Genomic DNA, 25,697 nt, shown 5'->3' on the forward strand with positions numbered 1-25,697 from the left:
TGGCTCAAGAGAACGGACACGCCCACGACCAATAGATCATTTCAACACACCGCGCCGTTACCCTGACAACGGCATGAGCTTGGACATCGGCGCAGGCTCAATAAGTTGCCGACTGGAGGATGACGTCATTGGGGCGGGGCTTTGCGGATGATTGACAGAGAGGTGTGTGCCCTGAGGTGACCGCCCACTGCTGTGTGAGATGGGAGGCAGAGAGAAGCCAGTGCGCATGCGTGCAGGCCAGCCCTCGGCATGTTTACCTATGTGACGGCGGCCATCATGTGCCTCCTCCTCCTCCTCCCACAGACATGACCAGGGTGGAGACTTCCTCCTTATGTCACAACCAGGAAGACACAGACTACTCCTGAAAGACTGCTACCTAGGAGCTGGGGGGGACTGGGGGCCACAGACTGACTGAAGGGCCACACGGTGCTGACCCCGGGGTGTGGTGAGTGCTGACATCATGTGTGCTGGCTCCTTATAGTCTCACTACACGACCACTTGTTGCTGGGCTTGGCTGTAGTGGAACTACAAGTCCCAGAATGCCGGCTTGGCTAACTCTATGAATGTAGCAGCCAGGGCATGCTGGGAGTTGTAGTGTCAAAGCCACAGAAGACTGCAGTGAGGCTTATCCATGTAATAATAGGGTGACTAGTGTAATAAACTAATCTATAACAATGTCCCCGCAGCCTCCGGAGAGATACGGGGCCTCAAAATAGCCATAAAAACGTAAAACGGCGCCAATAGGTGACTTTTATAGCAACCAATCCGCTCTTAGTGCCAAGTGTAGATAGGAAGGGGTTAATGATGGGTATCATGGCTACTTAAAGGGGATATTTACCAATTTCTATCCAGTTGCCAGGACCACCATGTAATCCCCTCTGCTGTCTATGATTGGCTGCTGTGGTCATATGACTACCTGTACGCAGATCTATGGAGGGTTTCTAGGAACAATATCAGAATGTTGGACGCTGCTTCGATGGTCCGTCCCTTGTTGGACGCTGCTTCGATGGTCCGTCCCTTGTTGGACGCCAGTTTGATGGTCCGTCCCTTGTTGGACGCTGCTTCGATGGTCCGTCCCTTGTTGGACGCTGCTTCGATGGTCCGTCCCTTGTTGGACTCTGCTTCGATGGTCCGTCCCTTGTTGGACTCTGCTTCGATGGTCCGTCCCTTGTTGGACTCTGCTTCGATGGTCCGTCCCTTGTTGGACTCTGCTTCGATGGTCCGTCCCTTGTTGGACGCTGCTTCGATGGTCCGTCCCTTGTTGGACGCTGCTTCGATGGTCCGTCCCTTGTTGGACGCTGCTTCGATGGTCCGTCCTTTGTTGCACGCCGGTTTGATGGTCCATCCCTTGTTGGACGCTGCTTCGATGGTCCGTCCCTTGTTGGACGCCAGTTTGATGGTCTGTCCTTTGTTGGACGCCGGTTCGATGGTCCGTCCCTTGTTGGACGCTGCTTCGATGGTCCGTCCCTTGTTGGACGCTGCTTCGATGGTCCGTCCCTTGTTGGACGCTGCTTCGATGGTCCGTCCCTTGTTGGACGCTGCTTCGATGGTCCGTCCCTTGTTGGACTCTGCTTCGATGGTCCGTCCCTTGTTGGACTCTGCTTCGATGGTCCGTCCCTTGTTGGACGCTGCTTCGATGGTCCGTCCCTTGTTGGACGCTGCTTCGATGGTCCGTCCCTTGTTGGACGCTGCTTCGATGGTCCGTCCCTTGTTGGACGCTGCTTCGATGGTCCGTCCTTTGTTGGACGCCGGTTTGATGGTCCATCCCTTGTTGGACGCTGCTTCGATGGTCCGTCCCTTGTTGGACGCTGCTTCGATGGTCCGTCCCTTGTTGGACGCCAGTTTGATGGTCTGTCCTTTGTTGGATGCCGGTTCGATGGTCCGTCCCTTGTTGGACGCTGCTTCGATGGTCCGTCCCTTGTTGGACGCTGCTTCGATGGTCCGTCCCTTGTTGGACGCTGCTTCGATGGTCCGTCCCTTGTTGGACGCTGCTTCGATGGTCCGTCCCTTGTTGGACGCTGCTTCGATGGTCCGTCCCTTGTTGGACGCTGCTTCGATGGTCCGTCCCTTGTTGGACGCTGCTTCGATGGTCCGTCCCTTGTTGGACGCTGCTTCGATGGTCCGTCCCTTGTTGGACGCTGCTTCGATGGTCCGTCCCTTGTTGGACGCTGCTTCGATGGTCCGTCCCTTGTTGGACTCTGCTTCGATGGTCCGTCCCTTGTTGGACTCTGCTTCGATGGTCCGTCCCTTGTTGGACGCTGCTTCGATGGTCCGTCCCTTGTTGGACGCTGCTTCGATGGTCCGTCCCTTGTTGGACGCTGCTTCGATGGTCCGTCCCTTGTTGGACGCTGCTTCGATGGTCCGTCCTTTGTTGGACGCCGGTTTGATGGTCCATCCCTTGTTGGACGCTGCTTCGATGGTCCGTCCCTTGTTGGACGCTGCTTCGATGGTCCGTCCCTTGTTGGACGCCAGTTTGATGGTCTGTCCTTTGTTGGATGCCGGTTCGATGGTCCGTCCCTTGTTGGACGCTGCTTCGATGGTCCGTCCCTTGTTGGACGCTGCTTCGATGGTCCGTCCCTTGTTGGACGCTGCTTCGATGGTCCGTCCCTTGTTGGACGCTGCTTCGATGGTCCGTCCCTTGTTGGACGCTGCTTCGATGGTCCGTCCCTTGTTGGACGCTGCTTCGATGGTCCGTCCCTTGTTGGACGCTGCTTCGATGGTCCGTCCCTTGTTGGACGCTGCTTCGATGGTCCGTCCCTTGTTGGACGCTGCTTCGATGGTCCGTCCTTTGTTGGACGCCGGTTTGATGGTCCATCCCTTGTTGGACTCTGCTTCGATGGTCCGTCCCTTGTTGGACTCTGCTTCGATGGTCCGTCCCTTGTTGGACTCTGCTTCGATGGTCCGTCCCTTGTTGGACGCTGCTTCGATGGTCCGTCCCTTGTTGGACGCTGCTTCGATGGTCCGTCCCTTGTTGGACGCTGCTTCGATGGTCCGTCCTTTGTTGCACGCCGGTTTAATGGTCCATCCCTTGTTGGACGCTGCTTCGATGGTCCGTCCCTTGTTGGACGCTGCTTCGATGGTCCGTCCCTTGTTGGACGCTGCTTCGATGGTCCGTCCCTTGTTGGACGCCAGTTTGATGGTCTGTCCTTTGTTGGACGCCGGTTCGATGGTCCGTCCCTTGTTGGACGCCGCTTCGATGGTCCGTCCCTTGTTGGACGCTGCTTCGATGGTCCGTCCCTTGTTGGACGCTGCTTCGATGGTCCGTCCCTTGTTGGACGCTGCTTCGATGGTCCGTCCCTTGTTGGACGCTGCTTCGATGGTCCGTCCCTTGTTGGACGCTGCTTCGATGGTCCGTCCTTTGTTGCACGCCGGTTTGATGGTCCGTCCCTTGTTGGATGCTGCTTCGATGGTCCGTCCCTTGTTGGACGCTGCTTCGATGGTCCGTCCCTTGTTGGACGCTGCTTCGATGGTCCGTCCCTTGTTGGACGCCGCTTCGATGGTCCGTCCCTTGTTGGACGCCGCTTCGATGGTCCGTCCCTTGTTGGACGCCGGTTCGATGGTCCGTCCTTTGTTGGACCCCGCTTCGATGGTCCGTCCCTTGTTGGACGCCGGTTCGATGGTCTGTCCCTTGTTGGACGCCGCTTCGATGGTCCGTCCTTTGTTGGACGCCGCTTCGATGGTCCGTCCTTTGTTGGACGCCGCTTCGATGGTCCGTCCTTTGTTGGACGCCGGTTCCATGGTCCGTCCCTTGTTGGACGCCGGTTCCATGGTCCATTCCTTGTTGGACGCCGGTTCCATGGTCCGTCCCTTGGTGGACATAGGTATCATTAGTTATTCCTATGGTGGTCTATTCCTTGTTGTTCGATGGTATTATTGCTAATTCTTTTGCATCTGGTGGTATCAGGATCAATTTCTTTCTCTTCATTGTTTTGTTGGTTAATAGAGATGAGCGATCAGCGTTCGACCGAGTACATGTTCGATCAGATATCAGGCTGTTCGAGATGTTCGATTCCAGTCAAACACAAGTTGGCAAACTCGCTAAAAATTCGTATCCCCTCCCACCTTCCCTGGCGCTTTTTTTTGCACCAATAACTGTGCAGGGTTGGTGGGACAGGAACTACGACAACAGAGGCATCGAAAAAAAAATCATAAAAAGTAATTGGCTGGCTAATTCAGGTGACCTCCAATGTATACGAACAGTGGATTTAATATCCGGTTCATATGAGACTGTGAACTATGTGACTGTGAGACAGGGATAGATGTACAGGCAGGGTTAGCTAGGGATTACCTTTATTTAGGTGGGAATGTCAATTACACAGCTCTTTGGGGCTCTATCTGGTCGAGATCCTTGTCAGCTTGCGATATGCGGGAGCTGACTTTTTCCCATAGGAATGCATTGACCAGTGTTGATTGGCCGAATGCCATACAGAGTACAGCATTCGGCCAATCAACGCTGGTTCTGCCAGAGGCTCGTCTGTGAGGAAGCGGAGTCTAATATCGGACCAGAAAGGAGACTGCTGTGGACCGATCTTAGACTCCGCCTCAGAGCCACCAATAATATGGGCTCATATATCCATAATATGGCCAAGTACATAAGGCCTTAGGGTCTGTTCACATATACACGTTGTCTGTTGTGAGACAAAAAAAAAAAAAGCAGAGGAACCCGACGTCCAACCAACACTTCAAGCATGGGCCTAGTCTTGTCAAGAAGTACACAGTGCAGGATAGGTCAAGGTTATGAAACTTCAATTTGGATTCTGTAAAACCCCTTTAAGATCTCTGCTTGCTGTCATTGAATAGAGACACCATTGTATAAATTCAGGGACAGAAGGCAGAGGTTTTGAAGATGGTGAAGAATCAAAACCCAAAGAATAACAATGGTGGTTAGGGATGTCATATTCAGAATAATAAAAAGCTTGTGCACTGTGGTTAATAGAAAGTGACACAAACAGCGCCACCCCTATCTGTAGGTTGTCGTTGGTATTGCAGCTCAGCCCATGACGGGGACAGTGATGTTTCTAGAAGAATACAGCCATGGTTTTCTAATCTCAGACAGCTTGTATAAAGGCTTAGTGAATGGCCGGGCCGTGGCGCACACTGCTGTCCGGGTCTGCCAGGCGTCTGACGTGTTTTTTTATCTATCACTTATACTATTGTATTATGTGCTAAGTGCTAAATGTGTTGACCTAAAGTGCTTTGCTTGGCGGTGACTTGTTCTTACAACATCCTAGTGAACGCGACTATAATTAACCAGCGATGACATCACATCACGTGCCGAGTAAAGATCACACACAGTACACCGCACCTAGAGATGTAGCAGAGCCATGCATGTCACCATTGTTAAAGAGAACCATACACAACCTCCAGATCTTTCCATCCTTTAATAGCCGCCTCTCCACTGATTTCGGCACAGTTGGAATTTTTTCTCTAGCTCCCACCATTCCTGAGCAATCACTGCTGTTAGTTTCGGTGCCTGATATGATAGCTAGACTCCCTAATGTCAAATGGATGGTGTCAGGGAGGAGCAAGCAAGGGGGTGTGACTCAGAGCTCCAATCAAAGGCATATAGTGTCAGAAACACAACCCAATGGACTCCACCCACTTAACATCAGGGAGTCTAGTTAACATCTCAGGCACTGAAAATAACTTTACAGATTGCTCAGGAACGGAGGGGGCTAGAGAGAAAATTCCAACTGTACCGGAATTAGATGCAGTGCAATGAGGTGGAGTCAGAAGAGGTTGTATCCGTCCTCTTTAAAGGGATCCTATCACTCAGACACAATTTTTTCTAGGTACCAAAAGGCTATTCTTCTCCTACCTATCGTTGTCTTCTCCATGCCGCCGTTCGCCTACAATCCTGGTTTTTCTTGGTATGCAAATTAGCTCTCTCGCAGCACTGGGGGTGGACCCCAGCGCACAAACAGCACTGGGGGCGTCCCCAATGCTGCCAGAGAACTCTCTCCAGCACCACCTCCCTCTTCGTCAGCAGCGTCCTCTTCAGCCTCTTCTTCCAGCGGTGGCTTGTAATTTCTAGACCTCGGGCAGAGCAGACTGCGCATGCCCACAGGCCACGAGAAAATGGCTGCTTACAATACTGTGCAAGTGCCCATTTTCTCGTGGCCTGTGGGCATGCACAGTCTGCTCTGCCTGAGGCCTAGAAGTAAGAAGACGCCACTGGAAGAAGAGGCTGAAGATGACGCTGCTGAAGAAGATGGAGGCGGCGCTGGAGAGAGTTCTCTGGCAGCATTGGGGACACCCCTAGTGCTGTTTGATTGTTGGTGGCCGCCCCCAGTGCTGCGAGAAAGCTCATTTGCATACCGAGAAAAAACAGGATTGTAGACAAATGGCGGCGTGGAGAAGACAACGAAAGGTAGGAGAAGAATAGCCTTTCTTAAGGCTATTCCGACGTGGTACCTAGAAAAAATTGTGTCTGAGTGATAGGATCCCTTTAATTTCAGTCCATATAATCGCTGTATTTCCTGTCCTGCACCCTGTCCATATACCTGGACTCACAGTATTATAGTTATCTACGATTCTGAGGATTTCTGCCTATGCCTAACTTGGGACTACTGTCTTGTACTGTTATCATGAAGGGGCAGTAGTCCCTTGAGTCTACAGTCTGTACAGTCTGGGAAACATGGCTGACATACCAACTGCATTTTCCATACCCAAAAAAATCCTGTGTGCTGCTGGCCTTAGGTTTAGTAGCCAAAAAGGTTGTCTTTGCCCTTCTCTAGGTCTTTCTATAAATTCACTGCTAAGCGGACAGCTCCCCCTCCCTCTCACAGCATGCTGATGCAGAAAAACTGCAGCTGCATCCCCCTCCTTTCTTATCTTCTATTGTATTATACTAGATGGATGTTTAGATGACTGGGGAAGGTTCTAAAAGAGATTGACCCGACGGTGTCCATCATGTGACCTATTGGGTGCTCCCTTATTTTAGGTTTTCTCCTTCTGATGAAACAGAATTGATAATACAGATGTAAACCTCGTCCTTATTTTGATTTTATGGCGGGTTTACTCTAGTGTTCGCTCTCCATCATTTGGGTCCGAATATATACCAATATACCAGTTTATCTATTCTTCAGGTGCCTCCGGAGCTGCATTCTGAATTCTGCTGATAGGTGACCTTCTATCATATACAGCGGACTTGTATTATAGACTTTCTTTTTCTAGCAGCCGTTCAGATCTGTGACATGTGAAGTCTCTCTATGATTGGAGCTCATGGGATTTACCACCGGCCTCATGGTCTATCCTCACTGTAACTCCCTAGAAATGTGAATCTCGGGGCGGTGATGTCATTGGTATATACTTAGCACAGTTACTATTTCAGGACTTCTGCGGCGGTGACATCATTCGTGACCTGATTTTCAGGTTTGGCTGTGCTGCTTTAAGAGACCAGGCTTTATGATAGCCCACCTGTCAGGTTTTACCCCCTCCCCTAATACTGATCACCTCAGTCTCGCTTGTCACTTTGCCCCTTGGGTGCACCTTCACTATTTACTTACTTGCCAGACCCTATGGCCGCAGTAAATGATACGGTCAGATCTGTTATATTGTACGTTGTCTTTGGGTGGCCGAGCCTAGAAATTCCACTGGTTTGTGTCCCATAGACTTTCCCATATGTAGTTATTAGACCAGGGGTCGGCAATCTCTGGCACTACAACTGCCAGCATGTTCTCCTGGTATTTGAGCTCCTTAAAGGGATCCTATTATTGGATACCTTTTCTTTCTGCTGTAGTAATAGCCTTAAGAACCTTTAGATGTCTTCTCCGCGCCGCCGTTCGGTAGAAATCCCGGTTTTCTTCGGTATGCAAATGAGTTCTGTCGCAGCACTGGGGGCGTACCCAAATGCTGCGAGAGAACTCTCCAGCGCCGCCTCCATCTTCATCTGGAACGGCCTCTCTTTGCGTCTTCTTTCGGCACTGGGTTCAAACTTCTACGCATGCGCAGTCAGCTCTGCCATCAGGCAGAGCCGACTGCACATGCCCACGGCCATTTTTCTTGGCCGCTTACCCTCTTCATGTGACATCACCAGTGACATCATCACTTTCACTAGTTGACCAGGCGGCCCTGGGTCCTAGAGAGCCCCATCTTCTAACTGCCATATTATCCAGGTTAGACTGTACATAATGCTGGACCATATAGTCCTGTTACAGGCCACTTACTATGTCACCTATGGATCTCACAAGCCTGTGTGACATTTACAGTAACATGACGATAAGAATAATCAGGAAATACAGGTCAGATGACAGCAGGTACTGCAGGCATTGTGTGAACAGTCACGTGAAGCAGACATAAGTCATACACATCGCACTCCACTGACCTGGGTGTAGACATCTTAAAGGGGCAGCTACATGATTTTTCCGTTGCAGGGTCCGGCAGTGAAGGTCCTTGTAGACCCCTCTAGTTCTCTTATATACTTTCTACAGTTGATGTGAAACATATCCAGCCACAAGACAGAAGTCATGGCTCCTGCTGTCCTTATGGTTTATAAATCTAATACTTCACAGCTGTACTCAGCTGCTGACACTGATGAGATGAAGCTCCGACGTTCCTTCTGCCACCAGGGACAGCGGGACAAAACCTAAAATCCAGGCCAGTCTCCGGTAATAGAGTTGTCAGTACTAATGATGGGATGATCAGTGGTGTAACTAGGAATGGTGGGGCCTCGTGGCAAACACAGTATTATGCCCCATAGTGGTCCCTGCACACAGTATTATGTCCCGTAGTGGCCCCTGCACACAGTATTATGCCCCATAGTGGCCCCTGCACACAGTATTATGTCCCATAGTGGTCCCTGCACACAGTATTATGTCCCGTAGTGGCCCCTGGACACAGTATTATGCCCCATAGTGGCCCCTGCACACAGTATTATGCCCCATAGTGGCCCCTGCACACAGTATTATCCCCCATAGTGGCCCCTGCACACAGTATTATGCCCCATAGTGGCCCCTGCACACAGTATTGTGTCTCCATAGTGGCCCCTGCACACAGTATTATGTCCCGTAGTGGCCCCTGCACACAGTATTACACCCCATAGTGGCCCCTGCACACAGTATTATACCCCATAGTGGCCCCTGCACACAGTATTACACCCCATAGTGGCCCCTGCACACAGTATTATACCCCATAGTGGCCCCTGCACACAGTATTATGCCCCATAGTGACCCCTGCACACAGTATTATGCCCCATAGTGGCCCCTGGACACAGTATTATGCCCCATAGTGGCCCCTGGACACAGTATTATGCTCCACAGTGGCCCCTGCACACAGTATTATGTCCCACTGTGGACACCCATGAAAAATTTTTATACTCTGGGGTCTTTTCAGACACAAACATAAAAAACCACTGTCACTTACCTATCCCCGGTTTGGCTGCAGTCCTCGGTGGCGTCGGCCATCTTCAATGACGTCCGGACGTCACATGACCCGGGATGCAGGCCCCATTCATGTAAACACACAACTAGGCCCGAAGCCTGCCTGGAGCCCGGAGAGGTAAGTGACACAGTTTGTTATGTTCTTTTACCTCTCCCGGGCCTCCGATCATTATACTCGGGGGTCTGAAAAGACTCCTGAGTATGATAATAGTGTTTGTGGGGCCTTTGGCATCACTTACTGATCCCCAGCCACAGAATCGGTAAGTAAATAGGGCCTGTTACTGTCAGGAGTAACTCAAGCCGATAACGGCCTATTAAGAAAAATAAACAAAAACCCATGCAGCTGCTACCCCTGTAGTTACGCCACAGGGGATGATCCATTGCACCACTGCATGGAGGGGGCATATTTGTACATATGAGAAGTACGTTATACATGTTATGGTCCCTTTGAGTCCATAGTGACATTTGCCGGTGCTGACTCCGGGGTCCCGGCAGAATTTTATGGAATTAATAATATTTTGTCTGTTTAATATTTATAATCCAAGTCCTGAATAATCTCTTTCTGTAACGTCGGGGACATTCCCGTCCCGTCATACCAGGCCCAGTGTACGTTACGACCAGCGGAGGAATCAATGCGGCTTTGTGCTGAGTTTTGTCATAATTCATCCAGGAAGAAGAAAAGGAAAAGATTACAGTAAAGACATTGTGTGCGTGTACCCAGGACCCCGGCACGGCCATGTCTCCGGCCCACTATAATAACCAACGCCCCCCGCTGACAAGGGCGTCATTCACATCTACATAATACAGGGCTTCTGAAAAAGTCATGGGGGGAGGGGAAATCCCAGAATTTCTTGAAATACAACACGTTCTCTTGGTTTTGTTCCATTTTTCCAATATGGCCGTCAAATGGGGTCGACCATCTCTTACAATTTTTAAAGGGAACCTTTCACTGGGGTCTCTTGAACTGAGGTCATCTGAGTAGGGGCATCTGCCCCTACCTCCGTTGAGTGCTCTCAGTCTCTTGTCCAAGTAGCCACCCATCCACTCACTTAGCACCAAGTGTCCCATCTTTGGCGCCACTCATTGGGCACATTTTGGTTCCCGTTCTATCAGACCTGGAAGATGGTGACGTGGAGTAGGATCTCGTAGACACAGCCCCATATATCTCACATTCTGAGTCATCGCTCCCTCCCCCCCAATGCATTGCTGACCATCATAGCGCCCACTAGCTGCCACTTTTGGTTTGGTGCCTACAGATCTTTCTTGGTCTCCCTCTAACGCCAACATTTTTCTTCAGGAGATTTACGGTTTGGTAAAGGAACAAACTCGGCAAAATGACTCACTGGTTCCATCGTAACCCACTGAAGGCCACAGCGCCGGTCTCCTTTAACTTCTACGGTGTCGCCTCCACCCCAGCTGCATCGAAGATGTGCAGGTGAGTAAGAACAATCTCTGCAAATGGGTTTACAAAATTTGGGGGTACCATAATGATGTGGCCCATAAAGCTTGCCAGTCCTGTTAAATGTGGATGGTATTAGTGGACGGACAATGTGACTAAGAGTCCCAGAAACAAATGTGTACAGACAATGCCCCAGGACAAAAATAGTACTGCAACACTATTAGTGCCCCAAAAATAACAGTGCCTCCATAGTGTCCCATGTATTCTCAAAAGAGGACCTTTCATCACCACCCCCAGCTCTTATCCTTTAATAGCCACCCCTCCACTGATTCTGACACAGATTTTTTTTCTCCAGCCCCCATCATTCCTGAGCAATCCATGCAGATAGCTTTGGTGGCAGATATGACAAGCTCTCTACTTCCAGTTAGGGGGTGTCAGGCAGACGACAAGGGGATGTGTTCACAGCTCTCTGATACTGTCCAATCAGGAACTTAGAATCAGCCTCCTTGCCTGCTCCTGCTTAACACCGCCCACTTGACAGAACAGAACCTGTCATATCTGGCACCAAAACTAACTGCACTGGGGGCTAGAGAAAAAAAAATCCCAACTGTGCCAAAATCAGTGGAAGGGGGACTATTAAAGGATGAAAAGTGCTGGAGTTGGTGGTGAAAAATCTACATTTTACATTATCCCAAAAGTAATAGGCGAGCTGATGTCATTGCACCAACCTAAACTTGTGACCTGCCCTTTTGTAGGCCACAGGCCTAAAGTGGTCTACAAGGCTGATCAGCTGGGTACATAGTTGGTGGCTCCCATCCTTAGATACAGAGAAAGTTGAAAAAGTAGCACATGGCCTACGATCTATGGTGGACCATCAGTGATCGACCTGCTGATTACAATCATGCTGTTGATCCTTCAGGATCTCTATGGTTGTGTGAATGGAGCAGGGGGATATGGAGATCTGTAACCTGAAAAACAAAGCTCCGCCCATTCTAAAAATACAATGTCCATCACCGGTCAGGTGTATGTCAGTAAATTTCCTGACAATATTTCTTACATTTCTCATACGCATTTCTAGTGATTTACGAACGTCAAGAGCACGACTCCTGGAACTCTTCACGGACGCCACCTGTAACGCGGAGATGATGAAGACCGCCTCGGACGCCTACTTTTCCTTACTACTTGGTGAGTGAAAAAACTGAGGGATTGGAGTTTTTTTTTTTTTTTTTTTTTATGTGGCTCACAAATTAAAAAAAAAAACCACACACACAACAAAGCCCCCCAAAAATGCCAATTAACCCTTCCAGGACTGAGCCTGTTTGTGTCTCCTTATTTAAAGAGCCATAACTTTTTTTTTTTTTTTTTAATAACACAGCTTTATGGGGACTTGTTTTTTTATGATTAGCTGCATTTTTCAATGACACCATTTTGGGGCACATACAAGTTCATATCTTTGGTATGTACCATAAGCCTATGGACATACCACACGTCCACTGGTTGTAGATGCAGCTCAGATGATTTTTTTTTCATCAGTGTGTCTGAATTTGGAGTAATAGCCATATAACTATTACAACCCAGGGCACTGACGGGTGGGCCCCCTAGGATTCTCCATTGTTGTTTGACCACAGCAGTCAGGATCAGGGTTATCTTGACCGTTACAGCTCCTGTGCCATCTACTCGATATAGTTACACCCATCTGTGGGAGGAGTTCAAATAGAAACCTACTAATAAGGTGCAGGCTGATTGGATGTCGGAGTCTTATATGATTTTTTTTGCTTCCTTTTCCCTAAACATTAGGCTTTATTAACTCGCTGGATGGAGGAACCCAAGACAATAAACTGCGCTACATACAGAACTTCAAATGGACCGACACCTTGCAGGGCAACGTGCCAAGGTACCACCTGCTTCTGGGTGTGACCATCATAATGTTATGACACTGACATAGCTTATGAGGGCTTAATTTTTGCAGGACAGATTGTATTTCTCAATGGCGCCATTTCTTATTCTGTATTATGGGAAGGGGAAAAATTTAAGAAGGGGTCAAATTGTGAAAAAACAGCAGTTGCATCATTTTCTTACAAGATTTATTTTTACTGCATTCACTAAGTGGTAAAATTGACAGGTTACCTGCATTTTGTGGGTCGGTAAGGTAGTGGCCATACCAAATCTCTGCCAGGTTTTGTGCAGGTCCTGCTAAAAACCCCAGAAAGGTAAAAGTCAATGTAAAACAACCTCTCAGATGTCATGGCACCTGAGAGGATAAGTGCCTGTGATCAGTGTTGTCACTGATCACAGGCACTGCTGCAGGGTCCCTGATGTGTAAACCGGCAGAGACCCTCCAGCTCAGCTTCTGAGAAGACGCCATTTTTAAAAACTCTCTCCCGATATAAATAAGCAGATTAGTGACAGGAGAACAATATTTTATCTGTCTGCAGCCTCCGTTAGAGGGAGCTTACATACATCATACAGTTCAATGGGAGCTATAGAAACTTGTCTTCAGCAAGCTCCCCCTAGTGGTGGCACCAAGCAGATAGAAATTTGTCATGTAACTCTCTGTCCACGCAGGGGATTCGTTGCTCTGTATCAGGCGTTCCTGCCGTTGTGTATCATTATTTTCTCTGCTCTTTGCAGTGCTCAACAAGATGCAGTTTTTGAGTTGATCTCGATGGGCTTTAACCTGGGTCTTTGGTACAGCAAGTATGCTTCACGGCTGGCCGGGAAGGAAGAGTGAGTATCGGCTATCTGGCCTTGTGATAACACATTGTCTTTTGTTCTTATTTCTTTTAGTTTTTAATGTACAAGGTATAGGAAGTGGCACTGCTGCAGTCCCTGTGATCATGTGACCACTGTGTGTGGGGTAGTTGCCTGACCTCCTTGGTCCATAGCAGTCACAGATCAGTCTTGTAGTGTATCTCAGGAGGATGTAAATGAAACCTGTAAAGGTATTCTTAGGATAGGTCAGCAGGGGTCTGGCCGATCAGCTATTTACAGGGGCTGCAGCGTTTTGGAGAGCACACTGCTGTACATTGTGTTGTGGCTATGCTTGGTATCGCACTTGAATGGGACTGAGCTGTGACTAGGCCTTGAGACTGATGAACGTGATTGTCTTATAACCTGTGAAGTGGGAGCTGCTGCTTCATACAGCTGATCTGTGAGGGTCCTGGGTGTCACTGAAAAGTCCTATAAAAACCCTTAAACAGGGGGGGAAGTGACCCGGTCTGCTTCACATTGTCACACCATTCACTATATAACATGACATCTCTTCTGCTGTTGCAGCATTACAGAAGATGAAGCCAAAGAAGTCCATAAAAGTCTGAAGATTGCCGCTGGTATTTTCAGCCATTTAAAGGTAAGGCTTTGCCTGGACAGTCCCTGAGTGCGTGGCTAGTGACCAAGACTGATGGAGAATGGCGACGTCTCCTCTGCTATTCCAGCTCAAACAAAACCCCAAATCTCCTGGATATATTATATACCTCAGTGGGATCCATTGTATACAGGATCTGTGCAATATGAACAAAAATGGCTCCACTGTGGCTTCTGTAAATACGGTGTCATGCCAACGTAATGCCAACGTGCACAGAAATGACAGCTGGGAGAGGATGAGAACCTGCATTTTCCCAGCTGAGGGTTTGCTACAATTGTGTCCAGAAGTATATAATGTCCAGGGGTTGTGCATGCTAGTTCATACTCATAAATGGAGCTGAGCTGCAATACTAGACCCAGACATTAGGGGCACTGTTTCCTACTCCAATGTGTGTGATATATAATATATGGTACAGATCAAAAGTTTGGGCTATGAAAATTGTAGATTCACACTGAAGGCTTCAAAACTATGAAGTAACACATATGGAATTATATACTTAACAAAAAAAGTGTGAAACAACTGAAAATCTGTCTTATATTCTCGGTTCCTTTTGCTTTGATTCCTGCTTTGCACACTCTTGGCATTCTCTTGATGAGCTTCTAGAGGTAGTCACCAGAAATGGTTTTCCCTTCACAGGTGTGCCCTGTCAGGTTTAATAAGTGGGATTTCTTGCCTTATAAATGGGGTTGGGACCATCAGTTGTGTTGTGCAGAAGTCAGGTGGATACACAGCTTATAGTCCTACTAAATAGACTGTTAGAATTTGTATTATGGCAAAAAAAGAGCAGCTAAGTAAAGAAAAACGAATGGCCATCATTACTTTAAGAAATAAAGGTCAGTCAGTCCAAAAAAATTGGGAAAACTTTGAAAGTGTCCCCAAGTGCAGTTGCAAAAACCATCAAGTGCTAGAAAAAACATGCTTACATGAGGACCACCCCAGGAAAGGAAGACCAAGAGTCACCTCTGCTGCGGAGGATAAGTTCATCCATGTCACCAGCCTCAGAAATTGCAGCTTAACAGCAGCTCAGATTAGAGAGCAGGTCAATGCCACACAGAGTTCTAGCAGCAGACACATCTCTACAACAACTGGTTAGAGAAGACTTGGTGCAGCCGCCGGCCTTCATGGTAAAATAGCTGCTAGAAAACCACTGCTAAGGACAGGCAACAAGCAGAAGAGAACACAAGGAATGGACATTAGACCAGTGGAAATCTGTGCTTCCAAATTTGAGATCTTTAGTTCCAACCACCGTGTTTTTGTGCAATGCAGAAACGGTGAACAGATGGACTCTACATGCCTGGTTCCCACCGTGAAGCATGGAGGAGGAGGTGTGATGGTGTGGGGGGGCCAAGCTGGTGACAATGTTGGGGATTTATTCAAAACTGAAGGCATACTGAACCAGCATGGCTACCACAGCATCTTGCAGCGGCATGCTATTCCATCCGGTTTGCGTTTAGTTGGACCATCATTTATTTTTCAACTGGACAATGATCCCAAACACCTCCAGGCTGTGTAAGGGCTATCTGACCCAGAAGGAGAGTGATGGGGGGCTACGCCAGATGACCTGGCCTCCACAGTCACCAGGCCTGAACCCAATCGAGATGGTTTGGGGTGAGCTGGACCGCAGAGTGAAGGCAAAAGGGCCAACAAGTCCTAAGCATCTCTGGGAACTCCTTCAAGATTGTTAGAAGACCATTTCAGGTGACTACCTCATGAAGCTCATCATGAGAATGCCAAGAGTGTGCAATGCAGTAATCAAAGCAAAAGGAGGCTACTTTGAAGAACTTAGAATATAAGACAGATTTTCAGTTGTGTCACATAGGCCATGGCGTTGTCTGCTCCCAGCCCTGTGTTGTGTATAGTACAGGTGTTGGAAGTGGGCCCCGTACAGCTGTCAGAATCGTGTTTACGACACGTCACAGCTCTGGTTCCTGCTCTGTACTGTGATTGACGTTGTGACATACTGACTTACCGTGACTTTGTGTTCTTAGGAGAGCCATATTCCAAAACTGATCACCCCAGTGGAGAAAGGACGGGATTTAGAGAGCCGGGTGATCGATGCCTATGTCATCCAGTGTCAGGCGGAGGCACAGGAAGGTACGGTAGTCAGCCGCCATCTTGTATCTGCAGTATTATATAATGACTGTTGTACATATAACCGCAATACTGTGTCAGTCTGGGACAAAACTAATAGACATGGGATAGAGCACCCCCTAGTGTACATTATTAGAAATCACCAAAGTGTTCCATTACTATGTAAAAGAACACAGCTAAGGGCATTTATACAGAACATTGATGTTCTGGAGCAGTGGAGGTGTGTATAATAATGTTCTGCAGCAGCTGAGGTGTATTATTATGTTCTGCAGCAGCTGAGGTGTGTATGATGATGTTCGGCAGCAGCTGAGGTCTGTATTATGCAGCGTTGCGGCAGATCTCTGTATATAGCGATATGTCACATGTTAATCATCGCCATTTTCAGACACAAAACTGGTGTTAAAATAACATTATTTCTATAAGTAACCCCGCACATGACGTGTCCTCTCCTCCTGTGCAGTGACCATCGCTCGGGCCATAGAACTGAAGCACAATCCGGGTCTGATCGCAGCTTTGGCCTACGAAACGGCAAATTACTACCAGAGAGCAGGTAAGTGCATTGTGTGCCCCGGCCCTGTCCAGGGGTCTGCCCTGATGTCTTGCCTATAGCTGTGACTGCGTCCATTCCTATAGTGTCCACTAGACGGCGATAGTCACCACATCATCTCTGAACTGAGCAGGAAAATCTACTGACCAACGCTTTAGGATCTTCCTATCATCTTGTCCCAGCTACGAGCAATGACTATTATTTTGATAATTGTGGGGGGTGATGTCTGGGCCCCAAGTCAAGGGCTGCAGAGTGAGACATGCATAGTCAGCCCCTCTCCATAGACATCTATGGGGCTGCCAGAAACAGCCAAATGTGAGCGCTCAGCTGTTTCCTGTGGTCTCCCTGCACACCTAGTGGCCCTTCTTGTAGGTGACATTGGAGGGCCCATAGCCGCCCCCCTTATAATTTTGTGACATTTCACCATTTTCCTGGTTTTTTTTAACCACTTAATTTCCTTCTTTGGTAGATCACACACTTTCTAGTCTGGACCCGGTGTACATAGCAAAGTGGAGAAGTTATATCCAGCTGAAAATGTGTTTCTACATGGCGTATGTAAGTATACGATCCCGAATAATAGCCCGGATATCCTGGCAGGACTGCATGAAAAATCCTGCACTGACACAGAGCTCCAAATCCCCTGCATAAGCATACAAATAAAGGGGTTGTCCAGCATTTTGATGAACTGTCTTTAAAGGGATTCAATCACATTTTTTCTCGATCGCACGTAGGAATAGCCTTAAGAAAGGCTATTCTTCTCCTACCTTTAGATGTCTTCTCCATGCCGCCATTCGGTAGAAATTCTGGTTTTTGTCTGTATGCAAATGAGTTAACTTGCAACACTGGGGGCGGGCCCAATGCTGCGAGAGAACTCTCCAGCGCCGCCTCCATCTTCTTCAGGAATGGCCTCTCTGTGCGTCTTCTTCCGGAGCTGGGGTCAAACTTCTACGCATGCGCAGTCGTTTCTGCCATCGGGCCTCGGGCAGAGCCGACTGCGCATGCCCGCCTGGTGTAAGCGGCCATTTTCTTGTGGCCGCTTACATAATAAGCTGGAGTAAGCGGCCATAAAATAATGGCTGCGTGCAAGTGCAGTCGGCTCTGCCCGAGTCCAGATGGCAGAGACGACTGCGCATGCGTAGAAGTTTGAATCCAGCTCCGGAAGAAGACTAGCAGAGAGGCCATTCCTGAAGAAGATGGAGGCGGCGCTGGAGATTTCTCTCACAACATTGGGGACACCCCTGGTGCTGTTTGAGCGCTGGGGACCGCCCAGCAAGAGAACTCATTTGCATACAGAAGAAAACTGGGGATTTCTACCGAATGGTGGTGTAGAGAAGACATCTAAAGGTAGGAGAAGAATAGCCTTTCCAAAGGCTATTCCTAAGTGTGATCCTAAAATGTGATTTTAATGATAGAATCCCTTTAAGGTAGGCCATCGATATCAGTTCGGCCTATAACCGGGACTCCACTCAGCTTTGCTCAGTGTCTGCCTCTGGCTCAGTCCACTGTGTAGTGTCCGTAAAAGTGGCTGCTGAGCACAGCCGATCAGTGGGGTGCTGGATCTGACATTCATCCTCTCCTAAGGCCAACACCTTTGAAGAGGATCTTTTACCACCTCTATCTCATCCTTTAATAACTTCTCCTGATTCTGGCACAGTTGGAATTTTTTCTCTAGTCCACACCATTCATGAGCAAACGGTGATGTTAGTTTTGGTGCCTGATAAGTCAAAAAGTTTTGACACCGTCTACCTCTGATTGGAGCTGATAGACACAAACCTCTTGCCTGCTCCTCATTGACACCAACAACTTGACATTAGAACTTATTACTCAGGAACCGTGGGGGATAGAGAAAAACATTCCAATTGGGCTGAAATAAGTGGAGGGGTGACTATTAGAGGGTGAAAAAGCCTCCTGATATACATTTGGTATTAACCACTGTTGCCCCCCACAGGCCTTCTGCTACCATGGTCAGACTCTCCTTGCCAGTGACAAGTGTGGAGAAGCAATAAGGTCCTTGCAAGAATCTGAGAAATGTGAGTCTAGTTTCTTCTGTGTGTGTCAGTCTTATAAGCGACATATAAGTTTACCCAACACTTCTGATGCTCCTCATCTCTGGGGAACACAAGGGACAATGATTACTGTGGTTTCAGCATTGCTGGATTCTGGGAAATCCTGTAATCTCTTTATTTTTTGGGGAACCTTAACAAACAGTCCAAAGCAGACCGTGTACTGACTTTGTAACACTAATGCAGTATCTCTGCACTTCTTCCCCTCTCACAGCATACAGTCTTGGAGAAAGAGCCATGCTGCAGCTGCATCCCCCTCCTCCCCTCTCTTTACACAATTTTCTATCCTAGCAATCATACATTACATACTTGGTTGGAGGGGTTGTGTGGTCTATTGCTAGGATAGGCAGGGAGCTGACAGGCGGCCCCCAAACAGATCAGCTCTATGGGGCCACTTCCAATACCCATGCAGGCAGGCATTCAAGTCCTCAGCGATTTGACAGTTATTTCCCCTGTCCTGTTGATAAAGTGTCGTTATGGTCACTTAAGGGTTGTATTTAACTTACTTTACCTTACTCTTTCCCATGAAGTTTATGGCAAGGCCGAGGCTTTGTGCAAAGAATATGGACAAACCAAAGGCCCCGGAACCACAGCCAAACCCTCGGGACACCTCTTCTTCAGGAAACTGGGCACACAAGTTAAGAATACGCTAGAGAAATGTCAGCGGGAGAATGGATTCATGTAAGTCATAGGGCTTAGATCTGAGTAGCGCCTCCGTCCACTATAAAAGCAGTGATGTCATCATTGGCCAACATCATATACATTTTATATTCCAGCTATTTCCAGAAAGTTCCTCCGGAGGCGCCAGAATTGGAGCTGAAGGCAAACTATGGTCTGGTACAGCCGGTGCCGTTTGAGTTCCCAGCCATGAGCCCGCAGTGGACGGCCGAGACACAGGCAGGGTTCGACCTTACAAAGAGGCCAAAGGACGACGGTGTAAGATGAAGATTCTTCTATGTCATGTCTGCGCCATATCTATGTATACAGGAGAGGTCTCTCCTGATTCATGTGGTGATGGGCGAAACTCATGGGACCCATATCACAGATATTTGCAAGGTTCACTATTATACTCCAGGGTCTCTACAGTCACCAGAATATAATAAGTGGGTCCCAGGGGAAGAGATATCTGTACAATTACCGCTATCTCTTCACTGTCAGAAGGGCGTTCCTGACAGCCTAGCTGGGCTGTGAGGAACGCCCCTCCTGACAGTACTGTCCATAGCTCTGTACTGTCAGAGCGGGTGTTCCTTACTGCACCAGCCATGATGCTGAATGACGAGGAACACTCTCTTCCCAGACAGTACTCGTCCATAGACTAGTACTGGGGGCGTTCCTCACTGCTCAGGAAAACCCGCTCTGACAGTACAGAGCTATGGACAGTAGTGTCAGGAGAGGCGTTCCTCACAGCCCAGCTAGACTGTCAGGAACGCCCTTCTGACAGTGAAGAGATATCGGTAATGGCAGCAATATCTCTAGCCCCGGGACACATAATGGGAAAGCCGACAGTGTGCAGAATTCAGTGCACTGTTGGCTCTCTAGCAGTATATAAAACTAGGTGACTAATCTCTTCATACTATTATTCGGTGAGTGCAGAGACTCTGAGCACAGTGTAATAAGCAGGTATAGAGGTGTCTGCAATCTCTATATACTGTCAGTGAGTGCAGAGACTCTGAGCAGTTACACAGTGTAATAACCCCACAGTGTAATAACCCCATATAGACGTGTCTGGAATTGCTATATGTAATACTACTGTTATGTACAAGGTCTATGTTTCCATCTTCTCACCATTGATATTCCACTTTTTTTTATTTCTTCTCCAGGCCAAACCAAAGAAAGAAGATGAGGTGAAGCCTATGAAGGAGCCGGATATAAAGCCCCAGAAGGACAGCGGCTGTCAGATTTCCTAATCCACAGAGAATCTCTTACTATCAGTAACCCCAAATGTCAGGAGCGCTCGTGGCCCCTGCTCTGGAGGTCTAGAGATCCCATCACCGCTTCTAGATTTAATAAAGAAAATCCTCCTTTTCTGGGAAATAGGACGTGGACATGGTCCTGGCTATAGATAAGCACCTTACCTAATAGATGGGTGTTCCTCTTCCCCTGGGGTAGATGAACCCCCTCTTTATTTAGAACTGACATATCTACAGCCGTAACCCTTCACTAACCTCATGGCAGCCATGCTGCGTGTAATTACAATCATAGTGTGCACTGTTACTAACTGTACAGAGGACCCGTCACCTTCCCTGACATGTCTGTTGTAGTACATACATGGATTCGCCATATAACAAGTACATAGAAGCTTTTACACTGTTCCTCTGTTATTCCTCCTGGAAAGCTAATAATAAATTGACAAGTGGGTGTTACCCTAAGCTACAATCACCATCCAATCAGTTTTGGCTATTGATAATTGAATGGTAACACCAAGTTATCAACTTAGTCCTATAATTCCAGGAAGACCAACAGGCGGATGACATAGAGCAGAGCAAGAAGGGGGGAGGGGGGATATGTAAGTTACAGACACGTTGAGGGGACTCTTGCATAAAAAAAAAAAATCTATCATGGTTAATGTCAGATTTTATTCAGTTAATTCTTAGTGGTATCAGTTTCTGGGAAAGCTGGGTGCTGACTGATATGTCAGCCTCAACTGTCTAAGATATGTGAAGAAATGTGTCGCCCCCTCCTTCCCTCTCATAGCACTCCACGATTCATCAGATTTCCAGAATTCTCCAGGTGGAAGTGACATGGACAGGACATGAGGGGTGGAGCATAACATGGAGGCTTCCTGTGTCATGCTCCTCCCCTCCCGCTAACACAATATACAAGTTTTGCATGTAATCTTCCTTTAACCTTGGCAATCTGGATGATGTCTCTGATAGTTGAAGCTGTTCATATAAGTTGTCACCCAACTTTCCCAAAAACAGATAGCAATATGTGCTCCGTATAAGAGGGTGCGTCTTGGAACTGAACCGTTCTTATTTACATCTGTCCCGAATTTGACAAATATGTCTGCTTTCTTCCAAAAACAGCACCACATCTGGCTGTGCCTGGTATTGCAGCTCAGTTCATTTAAGTGGATGAAGCTGAGCTGCAATACAACACACAACCTGTGCACAAGAGTGGTGCTCTTTTTAGGAAGAGGTAGCCATGTTTGTGCTATCTTTGGACAATATCTAAGCGAGTTGTCCACTTGGGGGCGGGTGACCCCCTATGGAGGGTGTAACAGGGTTTGTGTCATTCACCACTGAAGGTCTCATTTTGTATTGTGGGATCTCCAACCCTTAGGCTGAGTTCAGACGGGGTTTTTTTTGGTCCAGAATTTGTCGCGGAGGCCGCCCTCAGATTCCGGATCAAAAAGTGGGCAACTGTGACTGGATGCCGCTGCAGTGCATCAGTATCCAGTCGCAGCACTCTGCTCTGGATTAGGCCCAAATGAATGGGCCTAGTCGGAAGTGTCTTCAGGTGGACGTCCGGCCGCAGAATCCGCCTGAAGAAAGAGCATATCCCTTCTCTCTTCTGGGAACGGCAACAAACCGCTCGTGGAAAAAGGAACCCATTGATTTCAATGGGAGGTGGTATTTTGATCTGGATTCTGACGCGGATTCTGCGTCAAAATCCAGCCCTAAAAATCCCTTGTGAACTCAGCCTTAGACATAAGGCCAGGTCATCAGTATCACATTGGTGGCGTCTGACCCCTGATACCCCCACTGATCAGCTGATATCGGGCTCCGCTGGAACTTCAGTTAACTTTGTACACTGTGTAATTCTGATGCTGGTAGCTCCCAATATCTGCTGATCAGTGGAGGTATTGGGGATCCAACCCAACTGATCTGATATTAATAGCTGATCCTATGGCTAGTAATGGCTGGAGAACCCCTTTAACCATACAGCATGTATTAGAGCTCTATTCACACCACCATCAGAGTTCAGAGCCTACACTGGCAGATTTGGCAGGAACCACAGCAACCAATACTATTCTTCCTGTCATAGCGACAGGAATCACTACCATCGCCATTTTAATGAGGCATCAGTGGGATATGTCATCAGAGCTCTGTGGCATAGATGCATGTGTGAACAGAGGCCAATACAGTGACCTGCAGCTGTCAGCACAATGGATATGAAATCTCTGGTGCCGTCTCCTGTCTATTGCTTTCTATCTATGTAATGCCTTGTGTATATATAGAGTATGTATGTACAGCAGTACACACAGATATCTCGTGTATATATAGGAGTATATACAATAACACTGTCATATACACACATGATGTCACGTGTGCACAATATATGGACCGGATAATGTATAGAGGATGATATAAATAATAAATCTTTACTTGCAACTAATGGCGACTATAGAATGTGAGAGACGTATGTCTGTATTTTCGTGTGTGCGTCTATATGTGTGTGTGTTCGGTTGCGTTCTTTTGCACTCCGTGCCCTTCCTTTCCTGTCCGCATATAAAGATGTCCGACTTCTCAAGCGGACAGAAAAACCTGACATGTAGGGTTCCTCTGTCCGCTTGAGAAGTTGGACATCTTTACCTGCGGACAGGAAAGGACGGGCATGGAGTGCAAAAGAACGCACCCGATGCCCATTTAAATAAATGACAGGTGTCACGGACACAGCTAGTGTCCGCTCCTAATGTCAGTGCCAGATTTTAAGTGGACACTACCTGTCGGACACCGACGGTAGTGTGAACGCCCCCTAAGCGGGTCAAAAAAAATCAAGAGACAATTCAGTTTTGTTTTTTCACATCCTATAAAAATTTGGATAAAAAGCAATTAAAGCAAGACACCCCTACCAATGACCTATCCAATATCCTGTTTGTAACGTCACTTTTTATTGCTGCCTGTGTTTTGGCACCAGGAAACTTTTTTTAAGACATTTTTGGCTTAATAAAATAATATTTACATATATTTAAAAAAAATAAAATGGAACAGACCGCTAGGGTATAGTTCACACTATGAAATAATTTACAGCATCAATAGAAAACACAAGTCAAAAGACAACTTTGTGGCATGTATCCTAGTAGATCGGGAACGGCCAGTGGTGTGAGGTTTCCAAGCACAAAGGATCTTCTAGGACTCCGGTATCCGAACCCACACTCAACCAACTAACGCCTTAAAGGGATTCTACCATTAAAACCCTTTTTTTGTGGATAAGACGACAGAATAGCCTTTAGAAAGGCTATTAGTCTCTTACCTTTAGATGTGATCTCCGGCACGCCGTTCCTTAGAAATACAGGTTTTTACCGGTATGCAAATTAGTTCTCTCACAGCGATAGGGGCGGGCGCCAGCGATGGGGGCGTCCCCACTGCTGCTCGAGAACAGGCTCCAGCGACGCCTCTATCTTCGGCTGGATCCTCCCCTTCTTTCGGCATCACCTCTGACGCCTGCGCAGTTGGCTCTACCAGTGAGACACTAGTCGAGCCAACTGCGCATGCCGGCCATAGTTCCGAGGCCGCAATTGCACGCATGCGCAGTACGTTCCTCGAAGTCTTCGCCGAACAGAGCGTACTGTGCATGCTCAGTAACATCTGTACGGCCCTCCAACGCGCGAGTGAAGTCATCCAGGCTTCGAAGGGTCTGTACAGACAGGTAAGTATCAGCAGTTCGGTGAAGACTTCGAGGCAATTGCGGACTCGGAACTATGGCTGCTGGCCAGCATGCGCAGTCGGCTCTACTAGTGTCTCACTGGCAGAGCCAACGGCGCAGGCGTCGGAGGTGACGCCGAAGAAAGACGACGAAAGAAGGGGAGGATCCAGCCGAAGATAGAGGCGTTGCTGGAGCCTGTTCTCGAGCAGCAGTGGGGACGCCCCCATTGCTGCGAGAGAACTAATTTGTATACCGGTAAAAACCGGTATTTCTAAGGAACGGCGCAGCGGAGATCACATCTAAAGGTAAGAGACTAATAGCCTTTCTAAAGGTAGAATCCTTTAAAGTCCCGATTGTACTACAATCCGACCAAACAAATCAAAGTTTGACTGGAGAGAGATGTGGCCCTGCAGGTCGTCCCTGCAGATGGGGCCCTCAAGGACCATCAAGAATCAGCCGATGGTTCTTTGTGCAATATCAAAAGCAGGACTGAAGAGTTGGTAGGCCAAACCATTGACTAGGACACCTCTATTTTTCCACAGTCAGACCCCGACTACTTCATACGTGGAAGGTCAGGCAGAAGCTGTAAAGCTCCTACACTTCCTAGCGAGTAGTTAAGTGCTCACGTGCTCCTTTCCAAGTGAAATATCTTATAGGTTGTACGTCAATAAGGCACTATGGTGGAACTCCAGGTCTGTAGGATGACAAATGAGGCAAATTTGTTTGTGGTCGTTTTTGTAGTCTTGTCAAGAACTGGAAAGCTGTACTTTCTTTATGAAGCCATTTTCATTATTTGCCCCGAATATCATTGGCGTTCGATCAACGAATTCCTCAAGAAAGAACATACTGATGAGTGAAATATAATCCGCCATTGTTTCTTACGTTTTTTCCTGACCAGTCTCAGACAAAAAATATTGGATCTCGTTGGATGTTTCTTGAGGTTCATCCAGTTGTTCTGTTTTTTGACTAAAACTCTGAAATTCTTCGGGTTGTTCCATTTTTATATTAAAATTCTGAAATTCATTGGGTTGTCCCACTTTAATGCTTACACCTTGCCCAGTTTCCTGAACGTATCCATAAGTGGTTTCGTCGCTCAGACTACATTTTGTTGCTTTGTTGTCTTGTTCAATTGATGTTTCCGCGATTCCTTCACCGGGCTGCAAAGATGAACCCTGCGGAATCAATGCATCGAGTTGTTCCGTTTTTATAGTTAAATTCTGAAATTCATCAGGTTGTTCCGTTTTAATGCTCACCCTTTGGGTAG

General features: G+C 47.8%; 1 protein-coding gene across 1 annotated transcript; it reads left to right on the plus strand.

The window, feature by feature from the left end:
• The first annotated feature begins 238 nt into the window (after positions 1–238).
• BROX (BRO1 domain and CAAX motif containing) lies at positions 239–23,182 on the plus strand. Its single transcript, XM_075267082.1, has 13 exons — positions 239–445; positions 10,678–10,815; positions 11,858–11,964; positions 12,577–12,673; positions 13,411–13,506; positions 14,056–14,128; positions 16,132–16,237; positions 16,695–16,784; positions 17,251–17,336; positions 18,730–18,811; positions 19,375–19,525; positions 19,621–19,780; positions 20,665–23,182. Exons 2-13 carry the CDS (start codon positions 10,715–10,717, stop codon positions 20,749–20,751), a joined length of 1,236 nt encoding a protein of 411 aa, XP_075123183.1. The 5' UTR covers positions 239–445; positions 10,678–10,714; the 3' UTR covers positions 20,752–23,182.
• Positions 23,183–25,697: the final 2,515 nt, after the last annotated feature.

This window comes from Leptodactylus fuscus, chromosome 3 (assembly GCF_031893055.1).
Source record: "Leptodactylus fuscus isolate aLepFus1 chromosome 3, aLepFus1.hap2, whole genome shotgun sequence".
NCBI lineage: Eukaryota > Metazoa > Chordata > Amphibia > Anura > Leptodactylidae > Leptodactylus > Leptodactylus fuscus.